Here is a 19074-nt window from a genome sequence, read left to right on the forward strand (position 1 = left end):
TTTTTCCCAACTAGAGTGCGATTTCATAGATTCAGAAATAGAAGGATTGCTGCATAAACACGCGATAGCACCTTGCGACGAGGGCCCTCGCGGTTTCGGCAGCAATATTTTTCTGGTACAGAAGAAAGGCGGTGGTTACAGGTTGGTACTCAATTTGAAGGATTTCAACCACTACATGACTTACAAGCACTTCAAGATGGAGGTCATCCATCTGTTGGCAGACCTACTGAAGCAGGGGGACTGGTTGGTCTGTCTGGACCTGAAGGACGCCTATCTGTCCGTTCCCATATATCGCCCCCATCGCAGATTCCTTCAATTTCAATGGCGGAACCGGTGGTACGAATATTTGGTCCTTCCTTTCGGACTTTCCTCAGCACCGTGGTGCTTCACCAAGGTTCTGAAACCTGTCGTAGCCTACCTCAGGGAACAAGGGTTTCGCATGATTGTCTACTTAGACAACATGCTCATCATGGCGCAGTCTCAGACGTTGGCGGTTCAGCATTTGCGCATGACCATTCGTATCTTGCAGAACCTGGGGTTTGTGATCAACGAACCAAAATCGGTTCTGTGCCCCACGCAGACAATAGATTTTCTGGGGTTCGTCATAAACTCTCAGACGGCTTCCAAGTTCAAAACTTCGGGATATCAAGAAGGAACTTCGCTCCTTCCTGACCAAACAAATGGTTTCTCTCAGGGTGATTGCCCGAAGAGTGGGACTTCTTGCGTTGTCCATTCAAGCAATATTTCCGGGACCCCTACACTACAGGGCCCTTCAACGACTCAAAATTCAACACTTGCAAAAGGGTCTTTCATACACGGGCTTAGTCCCTCTTTCCCCGGAAGTGTGGGAGGAGATGCAGTGGTGGTTGGCCCACGTGGAAGCGTGGAACGGCAGAGCGATTTTCGGCTCTCTACCAGAAGTGGTCATAGAATCAGACGCCAGCCGTTGGGGTTGGGGAGCGCGCTGCGGAAATATTTCCACAGGGGGACGTTGGTCCCTAGAAGAGTTAAATCTTCACATAAATTGTCTAGAACTCCTCGCAAGATCATTTGCGATGCAGACACTATCTCCCAGACAGGTCTCATGTTGCATCCTTCTTCGGATGGACAACATATCGGCGGTACGGTACATAAACAAACTGGGGGACACGAGGTCCTCAATGCTGGTAGAGATAGTGAAGGACTTTTGGCATTATTGCCCGAGTCATCAGATTTCGGTCATAGCCGAATACATTCCGGGTCAGTCCAATGTAGTGGCGGTTTGGAACTCACGCCACCTCAAGGACTACAGCGACGGGCAACTCCTCCCACGGGTGGTCCAGTGGTTGCAGGAGATATGGGGGTTTTGCGAGATCGACCTGCTTTCCTCCAGGCTGAACCGTCAAATGACGAAGTTTTTCAGCTGGAGGCCGGACCCATTGGCTCTGGCGACGGATGCCTTTGCACAGGAGTGGACTCAGACTTTGAATTATGCGTTTCCACCCTTCATTCTCATTCCTCGCGTGTTCACTCAGGTGATGCGCCAGAAAGCGGAAGTGATATTAGTGACTCCCTTGTGGAAATCGCTGCCTTGGTTCCCGTTGTTGCTGGAGGCGAGTTGCGACTTCCCCAGGAGGATCCCATGGTCCTCGACAATGCTCCAGGGCCCTCATGGAGAGAAGCACCCGATGGTTCTATCGGGGCATCTGTCTCGGATGGCCTGGAGACTTTCAGGCAGCGTTGGCAACTGCCAGGGTTTTCGGAACAAGCTTCAGGCTTCATCAACCAAGCGTGGGCCCCCTCTGCCAGGAAGCGATATTCTTCAGCCTGGGGATGCTGGGTTCGTTGGTGCATGGGACAGCATGTGGATCCCGTGGGGGCAGAATTACCCTTTATTGTAAACTTCCTGTCAGAAAAAGCGTTGGCAGGTTTAGCGTATCGCTCTGTTAATAATTTCCATTCCGCCATATCGGCGGGCCACTCTCAGATAGAGGGCAAACCTGTCAGAATGCATCCTTTAATATGCAAACTCCTAAAGGGTATCAGAGTAGCTAATCCACCCAAACCAAAGTATTCTTCCTTGTGGGATGTCTCGCTGATCTTTCACTGTTTAACAGATGGCCCGACAACAATATGTTGTCCAGGAAACAATTATCGGCCAAACTAGCCATGTTGATATGCCTAGCGGCTTGTAGACGTTCGCGGATGTTAAGGCTCTTGATATTACAGGTAGAGTATTTACACCGGAGGGAGTTTCGTTTAATATTACGTCTAGAACTAAAACCATGTCACGCAGTGTAGATTATCATGCTTTTCCCGACAATGCTAAACTTTGTGTGGTCCAATGCCTTAAGGCTTATGAAGAATGTACCAGGTCTAACAGGCCTGATGGTGTGGTACAATTGTTGATTGCTCTGCAGAAACCGTACAAACCTGTTACTGAGGCTACTATAGCCAGATGGTTAAAAAATGTTATGCAGGAGGCGGGTGTCGATACTCAGGTCTTTGGTGCACATTCTGTTCGAGGCGCTATGGCCTCTAAGACCTTCATGTTGGGTTCTACTGTACAGGATATTATGCATTCTGCAGATTGGTCTTCTGAGTCAACATTTAAACAGTTTTATTATAAACCGGTGGGTGACATATCCTCTGTTGTTTTTAATCAGCGTTAAACTAGCATAATACGAAGCCTCCGGTCCTGTAAAAGAATAAAAAATGAGCTAGCATTCGCGCCAAGAATTTTCACTTCTATTAAGGACACGGAGGCGAGGATTATCCCACCCGGTTAAATTACAGTATTGTAATTATTGCCCACTCGTTTGCATATATACTCTGGTTATACAGAAGTTACAGGTTGTTCTCTCTCTGTTTTTTCAGGATCCGAAAAGAAGATGGATTAGTCGTAATCCTGCTTGAAGTTGACGTTCCTCCCAGCTGATCTGGTTCTTCCACGTTGGAAGCTGTTGGACTTTAATGTTCGGAGCAAAGAAAGAGGACTGGTTCCGGTATTACTGGCTCTTATGGGGCTCTGCAGGAAGTGATGTGGTGCATGCATCATGGGAAATGTAGTTGGTTTTACATAAGAAAAGTTTTCATTGGCTGCTGTGAGTAGCAATAAATAAGAAAGAGAAGCATAATCCTCACCTCCGTGTCCTTAATAGAATTGAAAATTCTTGGCGCGAATGCTAGCTAATTTTTTATTCAGGAGGAGGGTAGGAACATGTGAATGTAAGGCTGCAAAACAAGTGCTATGGCAAGTAATGTATTCTGTTTCCAGCATATGCTGCTGTGGCTCACATGCTGTGCTTAAAGTGAAGAGCTGTATCCAATCCTTAATGTGGGGTCTTGCGAGCAGAGGTGGGATACGTCTAGGCCAGGGTTTTTAGTACACTTAGTATGACTTGTTCCTCGTGTCAGGCTTGATTATCCACAAAGTAATACGTAGTGAACGTCTGAAAAGAGGACAATGTAGCAGCTTTACATATGTTTGAAAGAGGGACATTACACAAGAAGTCCATTGTGGCACCTTTTTTACACAGGGAATAAGCCCTAGGTACAGTTGATTTATTCCTGTTCCCGGTACCTGCTGCTGGTCTGATCCACTGAGCTCTGTTGATTGACTCTAGACAGTTAGGATGTGACTTTGAGACTTTTGAATTTCCAGATTGATTGATTGTTTTGTTCCTGTTACTTTATTCATTCCCTGAAATTGGGACCGGTTGGACTTGTCGGCACTCTTTGACAATTCGTCCTGAAGATGGCCTTACGGGCTTTTTCGCTCTAAGAGACCAAAACATCGACGACGTATCCACTCTGACAGGTATTTAAACAACCATAATTTGAATAGACATGCATCTCTGAAGGAATTATGGTTTACGAGTCATGTATTGGTTGGGTAGATTTACCGTTGCCAATGATCGCTATTCAATGAATTGTGATTCCTATCCAGTGATTATTAGGTGGCAGTTGTGCTTTTATGACCCTTCACGATCATTCAGTGAATTTTGATATATATGTGTGTTCATTGTATATATCAAACTGAATCATCTTCTATATTGTATAAATATATTTTGTATATAATCTACTTGAAGTATGCCTTTTTATATGGATTCATTCGGTGGAGTTATTTCAGGATTATTACTGGTTGGATTCCTTTGATACCTATCACATAGATCGATTAAAAAAATATTGCATGTGAATTACTCCTACAGGACATTCTTGTTTGGTTAATTTAAGTCTTTGCCCAGTCTCGGGGGGAAAGGGGGGAATATTGGGTAGCCCTATTGTATTAACTTGATAAAAGACATAGCATGCATTTGGTATTGGAATAGCAATTTTGGATACATTAAACAATCCACCTGGCCAGCCCAGCTGAAATTTTGTTTTTTCTTAGGCGAGGCCATGCAAACGCTTGGTTTTCTTGATGGGTCAAGTACTGTCCATATAGGACATCATGGCTCTTCTAACTGCTGAAGTGTGTGGTCCTCTTATTGCAGCTCACTGTGGCCAATGGAAAAACAAAATCAGGGTAAGCCAATTGGGTTAGTTGATATGAAAATGGCCAGCCTACTTTTGGCAAGATAAGAGGGCGAGTATGAAGGATATATTCAATATTTATGGCCCTGCATAAAGAGTTCCCCACTCGTAAACTTTGGATTTCACAGATTCTTTTATGGGGTGTGGTAGCCACGAGGGAAACTATCATCCATGAGATAAATTGTAGTGGACAATAATAAAGGGGGCTTGAATGGGGCTTATTTGAGCCTTGTAAGGACAATACTGATGTCCCATAGAGGACTCGTGGCAGTCTTGCTGAGATTACTCTCTTAAGCCCTACATGAATGCTTTAACAAGAATGCTTGCAATGGCGATTATTATTCCATCTCCTTTGACCTGTTCCTGGCTTCCCCTGGGAGGTGCAAGACCATTTGTTCCATTTCCTCCAAGTGATAATAATCATATCTGGCAAGATATTCTATAGCGTTAGCAATTAACCATTGTGTGGACACTTGCAAAGCCAATCATTTCCCTTCAACATCGATCTTCTCACTTTTCTTGTCTGGAGGTGGAGAATCCTGTTGGCACGGAATATGTGCTAGTTGTGTGAATAACTAGAGAGTCTGGTGGTACGTCTGGATAAACGATGGGTCTTACGGTGTGGGCATGAACCTTTTTCTTGACTTTTGGAACAACCACTCTTGTTTTTAAAGGGCTACTGAACAGGTCTATCTGAGTATGTACAGGAACTGCACAGTGCGGTCAAGCTTCGGAAACCTCTCTAAAAAGGCAGTCCTCACCCTCCACTTCTATAGTCATAGCCATGTTATATTGCGCAGTGTCACTGGTGATTACAGCACGATAAGCAGTGGTGAAATCTGGTGGAGAAGCCCTAACAGAGTATGGTTCTAAAGAGAAGTCATGTCAGCCCTGTAATCATGCCAGATGTCGTCTTGTTGATCTGCTGGCCCGGTGTCGTGTTACAGGGGCAGTGAATCTGTGCAAATGTCTTGATCAGTGTCCGAGTGTAGAGAGTGATGGGTACAGCTTGGTGGGGGTGGCGGGATGGTGTCTGACTTCTCTTTTTAGGGGTAGGAAAGACTCGCATCCTCATAGGTGAGTTTCCATTTCTTGTGGGGTGACAGTGGTGGAGAGAGTGTCGGACGGCAACATGCCAAGTGATATGGTCTATGTTGAGTATTCTTGGTCTAGTGCCAGGTTTCTGCCCTTCATCTTGCTGAGGGTGTGATACAGTCAGAGTGAATGTTGTGCTTGCCGTTGACCACAATGCTGAAGACTGGTAGGTTTCCTCTCTGCTTCAAAGCTCAGTGCCTCTCCATCAAGAATGTTCCAGTGTCAAAGGTGTATTAAAGATTTGAAAGATCTCAACCGCAGTGGGTGAAGCCAACTTCCTAGCCTTCTATGGTGGATACTGATCAATGTATTGTGCTCTCAGGGCCTTCCTTGCCCTATGGCCGGGGTAGTTTTTGAGTTAGATCCCTGGAGGGACGATGATCGGTGCCCACTCAACTCCAAGGATGTTGTGCTCAGTCCTCGGAGCGGATGCCTAAAAACATAGGTGTAGTTCTTCTCGAGGGTACAGGTCTTGTGGAGACACCTATGGAGATTCCTGACTTCCGGAGTTGAAGTCACGGAGGACATGGGCTCCTGCTACCATATGATCTTATCCCCTTTGTCATAGGAGTAGACTCCTTTAATTTCCTTGACAGCGGTGATAGAGGTGTATTTGTGTAGTCCTGGTGCTGCATCTTTACGTAGTATATCCACCTTCTGTCCCTTCAGTGCCAAATGGTTTTCCTAGAATGAAAGGTGTTACATAAGAGATGCTTTCGTCGTGGTCCCTCGGGAGACACAGGTTACAAACGGTTGTACCCATTTATAGTATTGCCAAACTTTGTTCATTTAGAGATTAGATCTTCATGAGCGTCTTTATATCCCTGACTTCAGTGTCCAATAAACTTACGTCTACATTATGATGTAACACCATGGAACACCTGTATTCGTGTATATATATATATTTATGATGTAATGGAATGTTGCTTTTAGACTTACATGCACTTGCGTCAGGAGCAGCACGTCTGGCTTTCACCTGCGTGTGGGCCTTTCGGTATTTTTACTCTTAATAAATCTCTCCCAACACCTCGGTTTCCGGTCGTAACAAATTAGTGACGATTTAAATAAGGAAGGCCCACAGCAAAAGTACGAGCCATATTTAGGACAACATTTCAGAGACAGCAAAACTTTTACAAATTTCAAGGCCGTCCAGAGCGGACCGACATAAGGGAAAGGAAGAACTCGGGTACTAATTGCAAGCGCATGCGAAACTGAAAACGCATAATCTGGTTTTGTTTGTATTAGAAAAAACAAAAAGCCTTGATCAAAACCGTACCGTTAAGTTAAACAACCGCTGGTGGCTCGCGACGCAGCTCGTCTTCTTGTGCGTGCATAGCTCTGTGACGTCGCTACGGTCCTACGCAGCCTCGCCAACCAAGAAGTTTTCCAGAAGGGACATAGTAGTCACGTCTCACGTCTGAAAACATACTGAAGGCGCTCGTGCGCACAAATTCGTCTTATCTTGAGGATGACAAGCATTTCTTTAATTACAACTAACGCAACGGTGAGGAAAAAAACCACTAAATTAACTCTGTTGTGCAGCTGCCAATTCAAATGTATAAGAGGAGTTTAAAACTTTTTTGGGGGAAAAAGGGATTATAATATAAAATGTAATAACTCTGCCAAATCTAAAAAGAATAAAAAGTATCTTTTAACAGTAACAGAACAAAAATCATTTTCATGGTTGAAGTAAAAGGCAATTTGCATTAAAGAAGTTAAAGCAAGCACCATGGCACAGAGCAACGCTACTTGTGTACCAGCATATTTTTTTAATGAACCTGGGAAATCACCCATGCGCTGAAAAAATTTACTTAGAGCGTTTGAAAACTATTTAATAGCGATAGATGGAAAAGAATATAATGCTGAAAGGAAAAAAGCAATAATGTTTGGGTTGCTGGGCAATGCTGGCCAAGAATTCTTTGACAGTTTGCCGGAAATTGAAAATGCACCTGATCAGTTTATACCAATTAATGAATATCAAGCCAGTCAAGCGCATGGAAAAGCGATTTTCAGACGAACCCAACATTATGGTAGGGACACAAATCTGCCATGCGAAAACAATCTGAAAGTGAAAACAGAGGAATACATTGCCGCACTAACAGTTCTTGTGCCAAGTTACGAATTCAACGAGATGGTGGATATTTATATCAGAGACCAATTTGTATTTCATTGTTATTCAAAGATACAGGAATGGTTATTAGCAAGTTGAAATCAGACTTTACAGGAAGTGATAGACATTGCAAAGGGAATTATAAAGTAATATCCAATGAAAGTGTGCATACTGCTAATGTTTTTGCATTACAGGAAAGGAAAAAGTTTGAACAAAAGTCTAATTAGAGAAACAAAAGTGGGATAAATAATGAAGGTAAACCTTGCATGTGTTACAGGTGTGATTAAAAAAAATTACTTAGCAGATTTTCAGGGTTGTCCAGCCAATGGCAAGAGATGCGCAAAATGTCGTAAAATGGGCCATTTTGCCTCATCTTATAAAACCACAAAGAGTAGTTATAATACTGAGGTGAAGATGAATTCTGTTGAAGAGTTTGATTAAGAAATATCTTCAAACATAGTGTTAACTGTGGATGCACCAGAAGGAAAAATAAGAGCACTATTGGGAAATGTACATATAGGACAAATAGAACGGCAGGTAAGGGAAGATTCTGGTTCACGCATAACAATTATATGAGACACAACATTTTACAATTCATGGCAAGAGGTGGTCCTTCAAGATACTGATGTAAATCCCAAAGCATTCGGGAATTTTGACATTGATATGGTTCGGTTTTTTGAAGATACTCTTAATTTCAAAGGAAGAACCATAAAAACAAAAATCTATGTGGCTGAGAGAGGTCGCAATATTGTAGGATGGAAAGATTTAGTAAAACTTAGAGTTATTTTAAAACCAGGTTCTGCAGAGCCTATTGTATTAGATGAAAACTATACAATTGCATTAGAGTATCGAGTGAACACCCAACTTCAGATTTTGTTTTAAGCAACAACAAATATGTATTTGAGGAACACATAGGTTAAAGGATTCGAACACTAAATCAAGCTAAAAGAAGGTGCAGTTCCAATAACACACAGAGTTAGACCAGTTCCCCTTCCAATGAGGAAGAACTAAAGAAATTACTAGCAACACTTTGTGAGGAAGGTGTCATTGAGCCCACAGACTCCTCTGAATGGTTTTCGCCATTGTGGTCACAAAAAAAAAGACAGGAGATATTGAGCTGTGTGCTGACTTGAGATCTCTAAATAAAAATATTGTTGTGGTTTGTCATCGATTACCAAAAATACAAGAGATTTTGGCTTCAACTTCAGGATCTAAGTTTTTCTCATTGATTGGTTTCAAGTCAGCATATCACCAAAATAGAATAGCTGAGGAATCTAAAGATTTAACAACATTTGTAACTCTTTTTGGAGCTTACAGGTACATAAAATGACCTTTTGGACTAGCCTCAACTGCTAGTGTTTTTAAAAAAGAATGGACATAATTTTCAAAGATGTAAAAGGAGTTAAAAAATTTCAAGATGACATTTTAGTACATACTGGAACTGAAAAAAAAACCCATCAAAACATTAAATTCAGTTTTGTTTATACTTAAGGAAAGAGGTATGCCAGTGGCAAAAAAGAAATGTAAATATTTACAAAACAGCATAGAATATTTGGGACACCTACTTACTGCAGATGGAATAAAACCTAAACATGATTTAGTGAAAGCAGTAAGAGAAGCCCCTAGGTCTAGTGACAAATAACATTAAAATCATTAATGGTCCTTAGTGAGTATTATTCTCGATTTATTTAAGGATATACAGATAGAACCATTGCGCAAACGTTTGCGAAAAGGAGTAACATTTGAGTGGAGTAAAGAACAGGATTGTGCATTTGAAGTAACTAAGAAAGCAATTTGTTGAAGCTCCAGAACTGTATCCATATAATGCAAATCAAAAAAACATAATTACTGTTGATGCCAGTGCAGTAGGCATTAGAGCAGTTTTCAGTCAAAAAAAGGAGGAAGAGTATACCATTGTGTACATTCCAAGAAGACTAAAAAACGCAGAGACTTTTTACAGCACAATTGAACGTGAGACACTAGCATGTGTCTGGGCAGTAGAAAAACTAAATCTTTACTTGTGGGGAAAATAATTTGAAATTATTACAGATCATAAACCCTTGGTTTATATGATGGATGGGTGTGGAAGAGGCAATGGTAAAGCTTCATCTAGATTAGTGACACTAATTGCAAAGTTGCAAGAATTTTATTTTAAAATTGGACATATTCCAGGAAGCTGACTGTTTATCAAGATTACCAGTAAATGATCATGAAGAAGAGTGTTTAGAAGACATGGAATGTGTTGTAGCACCTGTAGATGCAACTATACTAAGTGAGGGGGCTATTCAGAAAGTGAATGGATGGAAACACAAAAAAGGACTGCACCCTTACTTCAGGTTAAAGAATATGTTAACAGTAAATGACCACCATTAAGGAATTTAAACCAAGAAATGAGAGGTTATCAACAGGTGTCATACGAAGTAACTGTATAAAATGGTTTAACAATGAGATATGATTTATTTATACCACCTTTTCAACTAAGGAAAAAAACTTATCAGTTTGGCTCACAGAAGTCACCATGGTTCGACTGCCACAAAAACAATTGGCGAAATTAATATTGGTGGGCGGGTATTAATGCTGATGTGAATTTGCATGCTAACCAACTTGTATAGTGTTTAAAAGCAGATGAACACTGAAAGATAAGTAAGAATGAAATGCAATTAGTTGAAATTCCTGATGGTCCATGGTCAAAAATTGCTATTGACTTTTCAGGTCCTTTCAACATTTTAGACAGAAGCTGTAGCTATTTAGTAGTCTTGAAGGATTATTATACAAAGTGGATTCATTATGAATTTATCTCAAACATAACTACTGAAGTTATTATTGAATTCTTGAAAAATATATTTGCAATAGAAGGTCAACCCAAAATTTTTGTTCCAGACAATGGTGCTCAACGGATATCTACAAAAATGATACATTTTGTTTTTTAACACTACGAATAAGACAGGTAAAAACTCCTTTGTATAGTCCATCTTCTAATGGACAGGTGGAACGGGTTAACAGATTTTTGGAAGAAGGAGTACAGTTAGCCATTGCATCTCATTTGCCAGTCAAAGAATATATATGAGAAAAAGTCAATAGTTATAATAATAGCATCAATGATACTACTAATTATACACCATTTTACTTAATGCGAGGAAGAAAGTGTAACACTGTTCTCACGCCTAAGTTTGAAAATTGGTACAAGAAAATGTCTAAATGCAATGGTATTGATAATAGACATGTTAAAGTGCAGCAAAAAATAATAGAGACAAAAGTTAACAAAAAAATATTTATATCATGACATCAGTAACAAAACGAAATGTAAAATAATTGAAAATGGTGATTGGGTCATTAATAAAAAATAACAGTGAAAGTACAGACAGGAGAATCTAAAATTTCTTCACTTGTCAAAGTTGTTAATGTGTCAAAAGGAGTCGTCAACCTAGGAGGCAAACGATGGTGAAGTAAAAGCGATGTAGTAAGCCTAAAACCAGGACAAGAAAAAACTCTCATGGCATATAAGACCAATGGAGAATGTGAAAATGAACAAAATGTATGGGACAGTGTTGAACAAGAAGTAAACAAATGCAATTCAATTCCTAATGAAGGTGAGTGCAATATCAATGTTGGAACAGAATCATCACAAACTTCAGCTAAACTGGATTTCAAATCTAGTTTTGAGGTTTCTGAAGATCCTTATACGTCTTCTCTTTCTCAAAATTGTTCTCATGAAAAAGAAGAATTTGAGTGTAAGGAAACAAACTGGAATGACAACAATCTTATTCAATATGGTTCAGAGTCAGACAGATGGATATCTGCAAGCAGGTCTACTAAACTACCTAAACGTTTTGAGGATTTTGTTTTATATTAGTACATGTCTTTATTTTTATTGCAAAGAAAGGAGATGTAGTACGTATGCAATTTATTTTAGTGCCAACGTTTTTTCATTTAGAGGTTAGCTCTTCATTAGCGTCTTTATATCTTTGACTTCAGTGTCCAATAAGTTTAAGTCTACATTATGATGTAACATCATGGAACACCTGAAGTCGTATATATATTGTATTGTAATTGTTATTTCTAAAGCGCAGCTATCACTTCGCGGGAGTATGGCGTTGGGCAGAATAGACGGGAAGTACAGGATGATGCTGCTGTCTCTGTATTACTGGAGGGTTAGATAAGCAAAAAGCACAAAGAATCCGGAGTTCCAAAATTCCAATTTTGATTTGATTTCTTGAAACAGGCTTCTGATTGGATAACACGAAGATTACTGGGGAGTATATTCCATGCTTTTACTCCAAGGACAGTAAGTGATCTGCCCCCCCTTAGTTTTAAGTCTGAGTGGTGTAGGTTTTAGGAAGTTAGCTGAGGAAGACCTAAGAGGGTGTGTGGTAACATAGGGCTTGAATCAGACTTAAGTATGCGGGTCCTGAGGCCCTGAAAGCTCTGAAAGTGATGACGAATAACTTTAAAAGCAATCTTTTGTGAATGGGTAGCCAGTGCAGTGTTTTTAAAGTTGCAGAAGCTTAGGAGCAATGTGGCAGTTTAAGCACCAGGTGGGCTGTCACATGTTGAACAGTCTAAAGCTTTTTTTAAAATGCTTTATTGGCACTCACGTAAAGGCTGTTGCAGTAGTCTAATCTGGAGGTTATTAGGGCTGCTGTTTCTGTTTTTCTTGCAGTAGCTGGGAGAAAGTAAAAAATATTTTTCAAGGATTTAATCAGTTGGAAGCACTTCCCAGCCACTGATAGTGCTTGTGGACGGAAAGATATAGAGTTGCATCAAATTTTATCCCAAGATTATTTACTACTTCCACTGTTTTTGGTGGAGGGGGGTATTGGGCGGCCACCAGTGACTGGGGTAAAAGTATTGGCCTTACCTAGAAGCATGATTTCTTTCTTGTCTGAGTTAGGCAAAAACCAAAGGAAATGATGGACGGCGTGTTGAACATTGCAAGCACTCACCCCCAGTCAACTGATCTGGGTTTAATCCATCACCGTTCTTTAGCCCACTCTGCCACCCCAGTTCAGACATGGCTATATGCAAATCAGCCTGACCCTATGCCACATGGGAACAGTCCAGCCCAAACTGCCAAGCCATGTCATCCCTGGACCGTAAACAAGCTTCCTAGGACCGGTTTCTGGCATTTCAGCCGTCTTCAGCCAGGCTTGCTTGAATCCAGTGGCAAAGTGAGCAAGGGACTCACGTCTGAGTATCCTCGGCATATGAGGTGGTTTCAATATTAAAAGATATCAGTTTTAGGAGAGGGGCCATGTAGATGTTGAACAGCACTGGGCTTAATACAGAGCCCTGTGGAACACCTGTACGGTTTCATGGCTGACTGATAGTGACCAAGTGTGGTTACTTGATGACGGCCCATCAAGAACGATTTGAGACAGGCCAGAACCAAATGGGAGATGCCGCATGCTTTAAGGTGATATAACAGGATCTCAGGAGAGATGGTGTCAAATGCAGCGGACAAATCTAGCAGAACCCGTATTGCGTTTTTTCCTTCATCCAGGGCAAATTTAAGGCACTCCGCTGTATGTAAAAGTGCCGATTCTGTGGAGTATAGAGGCCTGAAACCCGATTGAGTCGGAAATATATGATGTAATGGAATTTGCTTTTAGATTTATATGCACTTGTGTCAAGTTCAGCATGTCTGGCTTTCACCTGTGTGTGGGCCTTTTGGTATTCATTATTCTTAATAAATTATCTTTGTCAACACCTCGGTTTCCTGTTGTAACACAGACCATTGCAGATCAGACATGGGAGCTCACCATCACACGAGGGGTAGAATTTAAAAGGTATATTCTCTGAACACACACCCCACGAGTCACCCTCATACAACTGTCACTGCAATTGGTCCTGACGCATTGATGTTCTGGTTATATCCTTCACTGCCTTGCACACAAGGTGTCACGGTGCTTCAGTGTTGAAGTTTTTTTTTATTGGCCAGCGATAACGGAGCAGTCAAAACACATCCAAACCCGAATGAAGAAAAAAAACAATCTGAGGTGGAGGCTCTGTCCTAGTACATTGTGGGTTTCAGACGAGGTATCACCAGTCCCCTTGAAACCATAACCTCCTCTTTGAAGAAAAACAACTTGCCACATCCAAGCCCAACACTAGATGCCCGAAGTGTCCATAACATCATCTACAGCAGCACATACATCAAACACTCATTTTGTGAAGGGAGAGAAGGAAACTTGCAGTGCTCTTAACTCTCATGAATAAACTATGAAGGCAAATCCACATCCAAAAACGACAGCCCCTACTTCCTTTTTATGTGGGACTTTGAATTACTCACTTCCCCACTCTATTTCCTAGATATGTTTGTGGTACACCTTCCTAGTCAAACATCCAATACATACAGACACTGTCTCCAGAAAAAAGTATTAGCCCTCCTGAATAAATCAATTAGCATTTACCTGTTTTGCTGAACCGTGGCCAAGTGTTCTTCGGTGTGGTCAGCCAAGTGCTTCTGTGATATTGTCGTTGTCGCTGCCTTGGCCTGAGGGAAATAAGTTAGATTTTCACCTTCTTGGGTATGTTTGTAACAATTTTCACAACAGATAGGCACCACTGCAATACCAAAACCTGAACACATACCATCAAATTATTTGTTGACAAGCACAAAGAAAACCAAAAATCAAGATAGAGCAACAGTGTCTAATTAACATTCAAAGTAATCTCAAATTGGATATTCCTGATCCTTCCAGGTCGCAGAATCAAGAAAGATGCTACCTCAACAATGCTAAACTTATCTCTCACCTGCAAACTAACCGTAGAGCCATGTCAAATCAAGACTTGGGCTCTACCTTGTTTTACAAAGCGTCTACCTATATAGAGTATGAACAGACACTAGAGTCAGCCTTGCTGGCTAAGATATGAGCAAAGATGACCTACTACCAGGAGTTAGCAGACCAAGAGCTCTGCTTCCTCACACATGGGTATACAGCATGCATGTATGGAGAAGGAGGATGGCCTGGATGCACACTAGTGCAGAAGTTATGTAACACAAGAGCGCCCACACAAATATAATACATATTGTGAATGAGCAAGGGGAAACCCAACAAGACACCCCAGCCATACTTAAAGCTTTTATGGAATATTATGAACAATTGTATTCAACGAGATTACAAGCCACAGAGGTAGAGATAGACGACTATCTGTAGGATATTGGTATGGACTGGCTCTCAGATGGGCAAAGGTAGTATCTTATGCAGCCTATCACAGAGGAAAAAATCAAAGATGCCATACGTACTCTCCCTAAAGGTAAAGCTCTGGGCACGGACGCATTTACTGGAGAGTTTTATAAGGAATTTGAGGAGATACTAGTGACGCAATTAACATTAATGTTCGAAGAAGCGTATGAGAAGGGACTTCTCCCCTCAACGCTCAGAGAGGCATTACTGATTAATATACACAAACCAGATATAAATCCCGAACTCTGCGTATCGTATAGGCCAGTGTCACTCATGAATATAGGCGCCAAAATATTGGCAAAAATACTGTCGACTAGACTGCGGCCTTTAATGCATAACCTAGTATTGCCGGTCCAATCTGGCTTTATACCCACCAGGTCAACGACCCAAAATGTATGCACCCTGTTTGCTATATTCCATCAACTAGACCCAGAGCTACCAACTTCAGCCACCTTAGATACAACAAAGGCGTTTGATTCGGTGGAATGGAGGTATATGATCGCAATATTGCAACAAATGGGACTACCCCAGACATTCATCCGATGGATTAAACTGCATTCCACGGAACCAATGGTAAGACTACGGGTGAATGGAAATACAGCGGAACCCTTTGATATCACTAGAGGAACACTGCAGCGTTGCCCGCTATCACCATTACTATTTGCTCTAGCGCTGGAACCACTAACGTGTAAGATACGACAGCGACACGTGGACACAGCACTGAGATTTAGATTAAGACCCCTTAATACAGCAATGTACGCAGATGACAAGGTACTATATATACGAGACCCGGTAAATAATCTCCAACCATTGCTAAAGAAATGATTAAATATGAGAGATTCTCAGGACTGGGTGTAAACTGGGCTAAATCGGTGCTCATAACACTGACCCCCTGCACAAAACAATGTATTGCTGAATTTCCTCTGGTGTGGAGCACGTATCCTATTAAGTACCTAGGGATCTGGGTTCATAGGGATCTGGCAATAGTTGTCTAGGAGAACTATTTGAATTTGAATTGTTATTTATAGAGCGCAGCAAATGCCGTGGCGTCTTGGCGCTAACTGTGATACATAGGTAAGTGGGGCACCTGACTGGGGTGTTTTAGTTTTCGGCATATAGCCAAGTTTTTATTCTTTCCTAAACCTCATCCGATTTGGTTGGCAGCAAAAGGTAGATGGCATCTGGTTCCAAAGTTTTGCCGCACAAAAAGACAGTGTGCAGCCCCCCCATCTTACCTTGCGTGTTTTTGGAACGCAGACAAGGCCCTCCGTAGAGGATCTAAGAGTTCTTGCTGGAAGATACCTAGTAAAAAGTTTCCGCGCCTCCCCAGAAATGCCTCCATGGAGGGCCTTATGCACTAAGCAGAGAGCTTTAAAATCGGTTCTTTGAGGGACAGGGAGCCAGTGTAGTGCTCTAATGGCCTCTGAGGTGGGGCGACCCTTGGGAATATTCATGAGTCATCTAGCCACCGAATTTTGCAGTGATTGAAGCTTCCTCTCCTGTGCTTTATCAATTCCCATAAAGAGAGCGTTGCAGTAATCTAATTTAGATAAAAAAAGTGCAACTACAACTGTCTTTTGAAGTTCATATGCAATGAACGGGAATATTTTCCTCAATGTTTTTAGGAGGAAAAAGCAAGAGGAAGTAAGTTGGTTGACATGGGCGGATACATTGAGCTGTTCATCTAGGGTCACCCCTAAATTTTTAACTTTAGTAACAGAGGTAGGACAAACCCACGCCTCTGTGGGCCACCAGTTGGTGTTCCATAACGGTGGTCCTTTACCGAATTCTAGGACCTCGGTTTTATCCGTATTTTTTTTAAAAACAATTTGAGCTCATCCAGCACATGATATCTTTCAGACATGCATGAAAGCCGATGGCTACTGTCTCTGAGGATTTGGCGACTGAGATGGTAAGCTGTGAGTCATCGGCGTACATAATCAATGAGAACCCATGTTTCCTAACTAAGTTGGCCAATGAGGACACATATATGTTGAAGAGGGTTGGTGACAGAGCAGATCCTTGTGGAACACCACATGGGAGTTGGAAGGTTCCGGACTGTGTATTCTCCCAATGTATATTTTGTTCTCTGGTTTCTAAGAAGGAGGAGAGGAGATTTAGTTCAAAATCCTCCACCGCTATCTCTCTCAAGCGCTGCACCAACACCTTATGATTTACGGTGTCAAACGCCACCGAGAGATCTAATAAGACCAGAATTGCTCTGCCACCTCCGTCCACTATCCTCCGAATCCCCTCTGTAGCCAGCACCAACGCTGTTTCTGTCAAATGACAAGGCCTAAAGCCATGTTGTGTGCGGTCTAACAGAAGGTTATCTTCTAGGTAGTGAATTAACTCCCTGTTTATGGCTCTTTCCAGAATGTTTGCTGGTAGCGATAATCGGAAGATTGGCCGATAGTTTTTTTGGTTCTAGTGGGTCCAAGGCTGGCATTTTAAGAATTGGCCTTATACAGGCCTTTTTCCATGCATCGCGATATTTACCCATTTCAAGGACTTGGTTTAAGAGAGGGGTAAGATGTATACTGATGACCTTAGGTACCAAGTGAAGAACTGCTGGGGGGCATGGATCATTTGGTGAACCGGATTTGGTGGATATCAGGAGGTCATGGACCTCCTCGACAGTAAGTGTCCTAAAGTGTGCAAGTCTGCCAGTTGCTGCCCATACGTTTATATTTGGAGGATTATTATCTGGCATAATATTGGCCAAGTTTAACCCCTTCAGCACGGCGCGGATTACCGTGCTGTGCTGAAGGTTCTATTGCGCGGGCGGGGCCATGACAGAGCGGTTCCGTCATACGCACAGCGCAACCGATGCGCATGACGGAACCGCTCCGTCATGCGCATCGAAGGGGTTAAAAGATCATCATAGATCACTTGTACTTTGCTTTGAAAGAAATTGCCCATCACATTGCAGAAGGCTTGGTCTGGTCTGAACTTGGCTGTGTGTTGAGGTGTAGCAAGTGTGTATACAGTTTTAAACAGTTCCTTTAAGGAATGCGTTGCATCTCTTGCAGATAGGATAGCGATTCAAAAAAGGGTCATCGTGCCCAGATTCTTATATTTATTTATAAATATACCCATCCCCCTACCGCAGCATTTTTTTTATTTTACAAAATTGAGGTCCCAGCTAATCACCATTACATGTGGCGTGACGCAACCCAAGAATTAGATGGGAAGAACTAACTCAGCCGTATGCACAAGGTGGGTTTGGTGTGCCGGATATGTACTTATATTACCTAAGCGCACAGGCACACTTTGTGCACTATTGGCATAAACCGCTTGAGTATATCCCACATGCGGCTACAGAACCAGACAAAGCTTTCCCGATTCCGCTTTCAGCTCTCATACAACAGAGAAAACTGGAATGCTCACGGATGACAATAAACCCAGTGCAAAGCACAATAAAAGCATGGCAAAAATTGAGGCAGCAGGCAAATAAGGAAAAACTATACGCTCCCGAATTGCCCTTTTCACACCACAAAGACATCACAGTCACACAAGAGAGAAAGGCGCAGAGCATACTAGCGGAGATGGGATTATGTAATATGGGGGACATGTTCAGGAATCAAGAGTTTATACATTCAACAGATATGGGTACAGGAAATACACAGACCCCATTGCATCTTTTAACTTATCTGAGACAAGCCACTAAAGCGATAAATGCATCCTTCCCATAAGAGCCGCCTGCACAGCAGGCACTACAAACGCTTATCACTGCACCTACACGAGAAAGACCTATAACCAAACTCTATAATACAGCACAGAAGGGAAAATACAGAAACAAAGAGCGTGCGTTAGAGAGATGGAAATAAGAAATATAACCTCGCTTAGATAACTGACAGACCAATGAATAAATCCAAACAACAATATCTTGTTGTAAAGCAACTCTGCCACTTAACAAATCAATGTAGGCAAAACGTGTGCACATGCAATAGTTATTTGAAATAAATGCTTACAGCACTACAGAGCAGCCATGGATGAAACTGCTCTTGGCTAAACTTTGTTACAGGAAGGCAAAGTCCTCTCCAATAATGTAGCTCTAGTTTCACCCCGATTTTTCAGAAAAAATTATAGGACATGCTCACTATCAGTAACATTGATAGAACTCATTAGCTGACCCTGCTTAAATCACACACCGATTTCCATTTA

General features: G+C 41.9%; 1 protein-coding gene across 1 annotated transcript in view; it reads right to left on the bottom strand.

The window, feature by feature from the left end:
- Window positions 1-19074, bottom strand: part of TCF25 (TCF25 ribosome quality control complex subunit) — a 722186-nt gene that overhangs the window by 589158 nt on the left and 113954 nt on the right. Inside the window, exon 6 of the mRNA XM_085639175.1 lies at window positions 14131-14213. Within this exon, the coding sequence (XP_085495301.1) occupies window positions 14131-14213 (83 nt within the window). The remainder of the gene's footprint in view (window positions 1-14130; window positions 14214-19074) is intronic.

This window comes from Triturus cristatus, chromosome 12, assembly GCF_964204655.1.
Source record: "Triturus cristatus chromosome 12, aTriCri1.1, whole genome shotgun sequence".
NCBI lineage: Eukaryota > Metazoa > Chordata > Amphibia > Caudata > Salamandridae > Triturus > Triturus cristatus.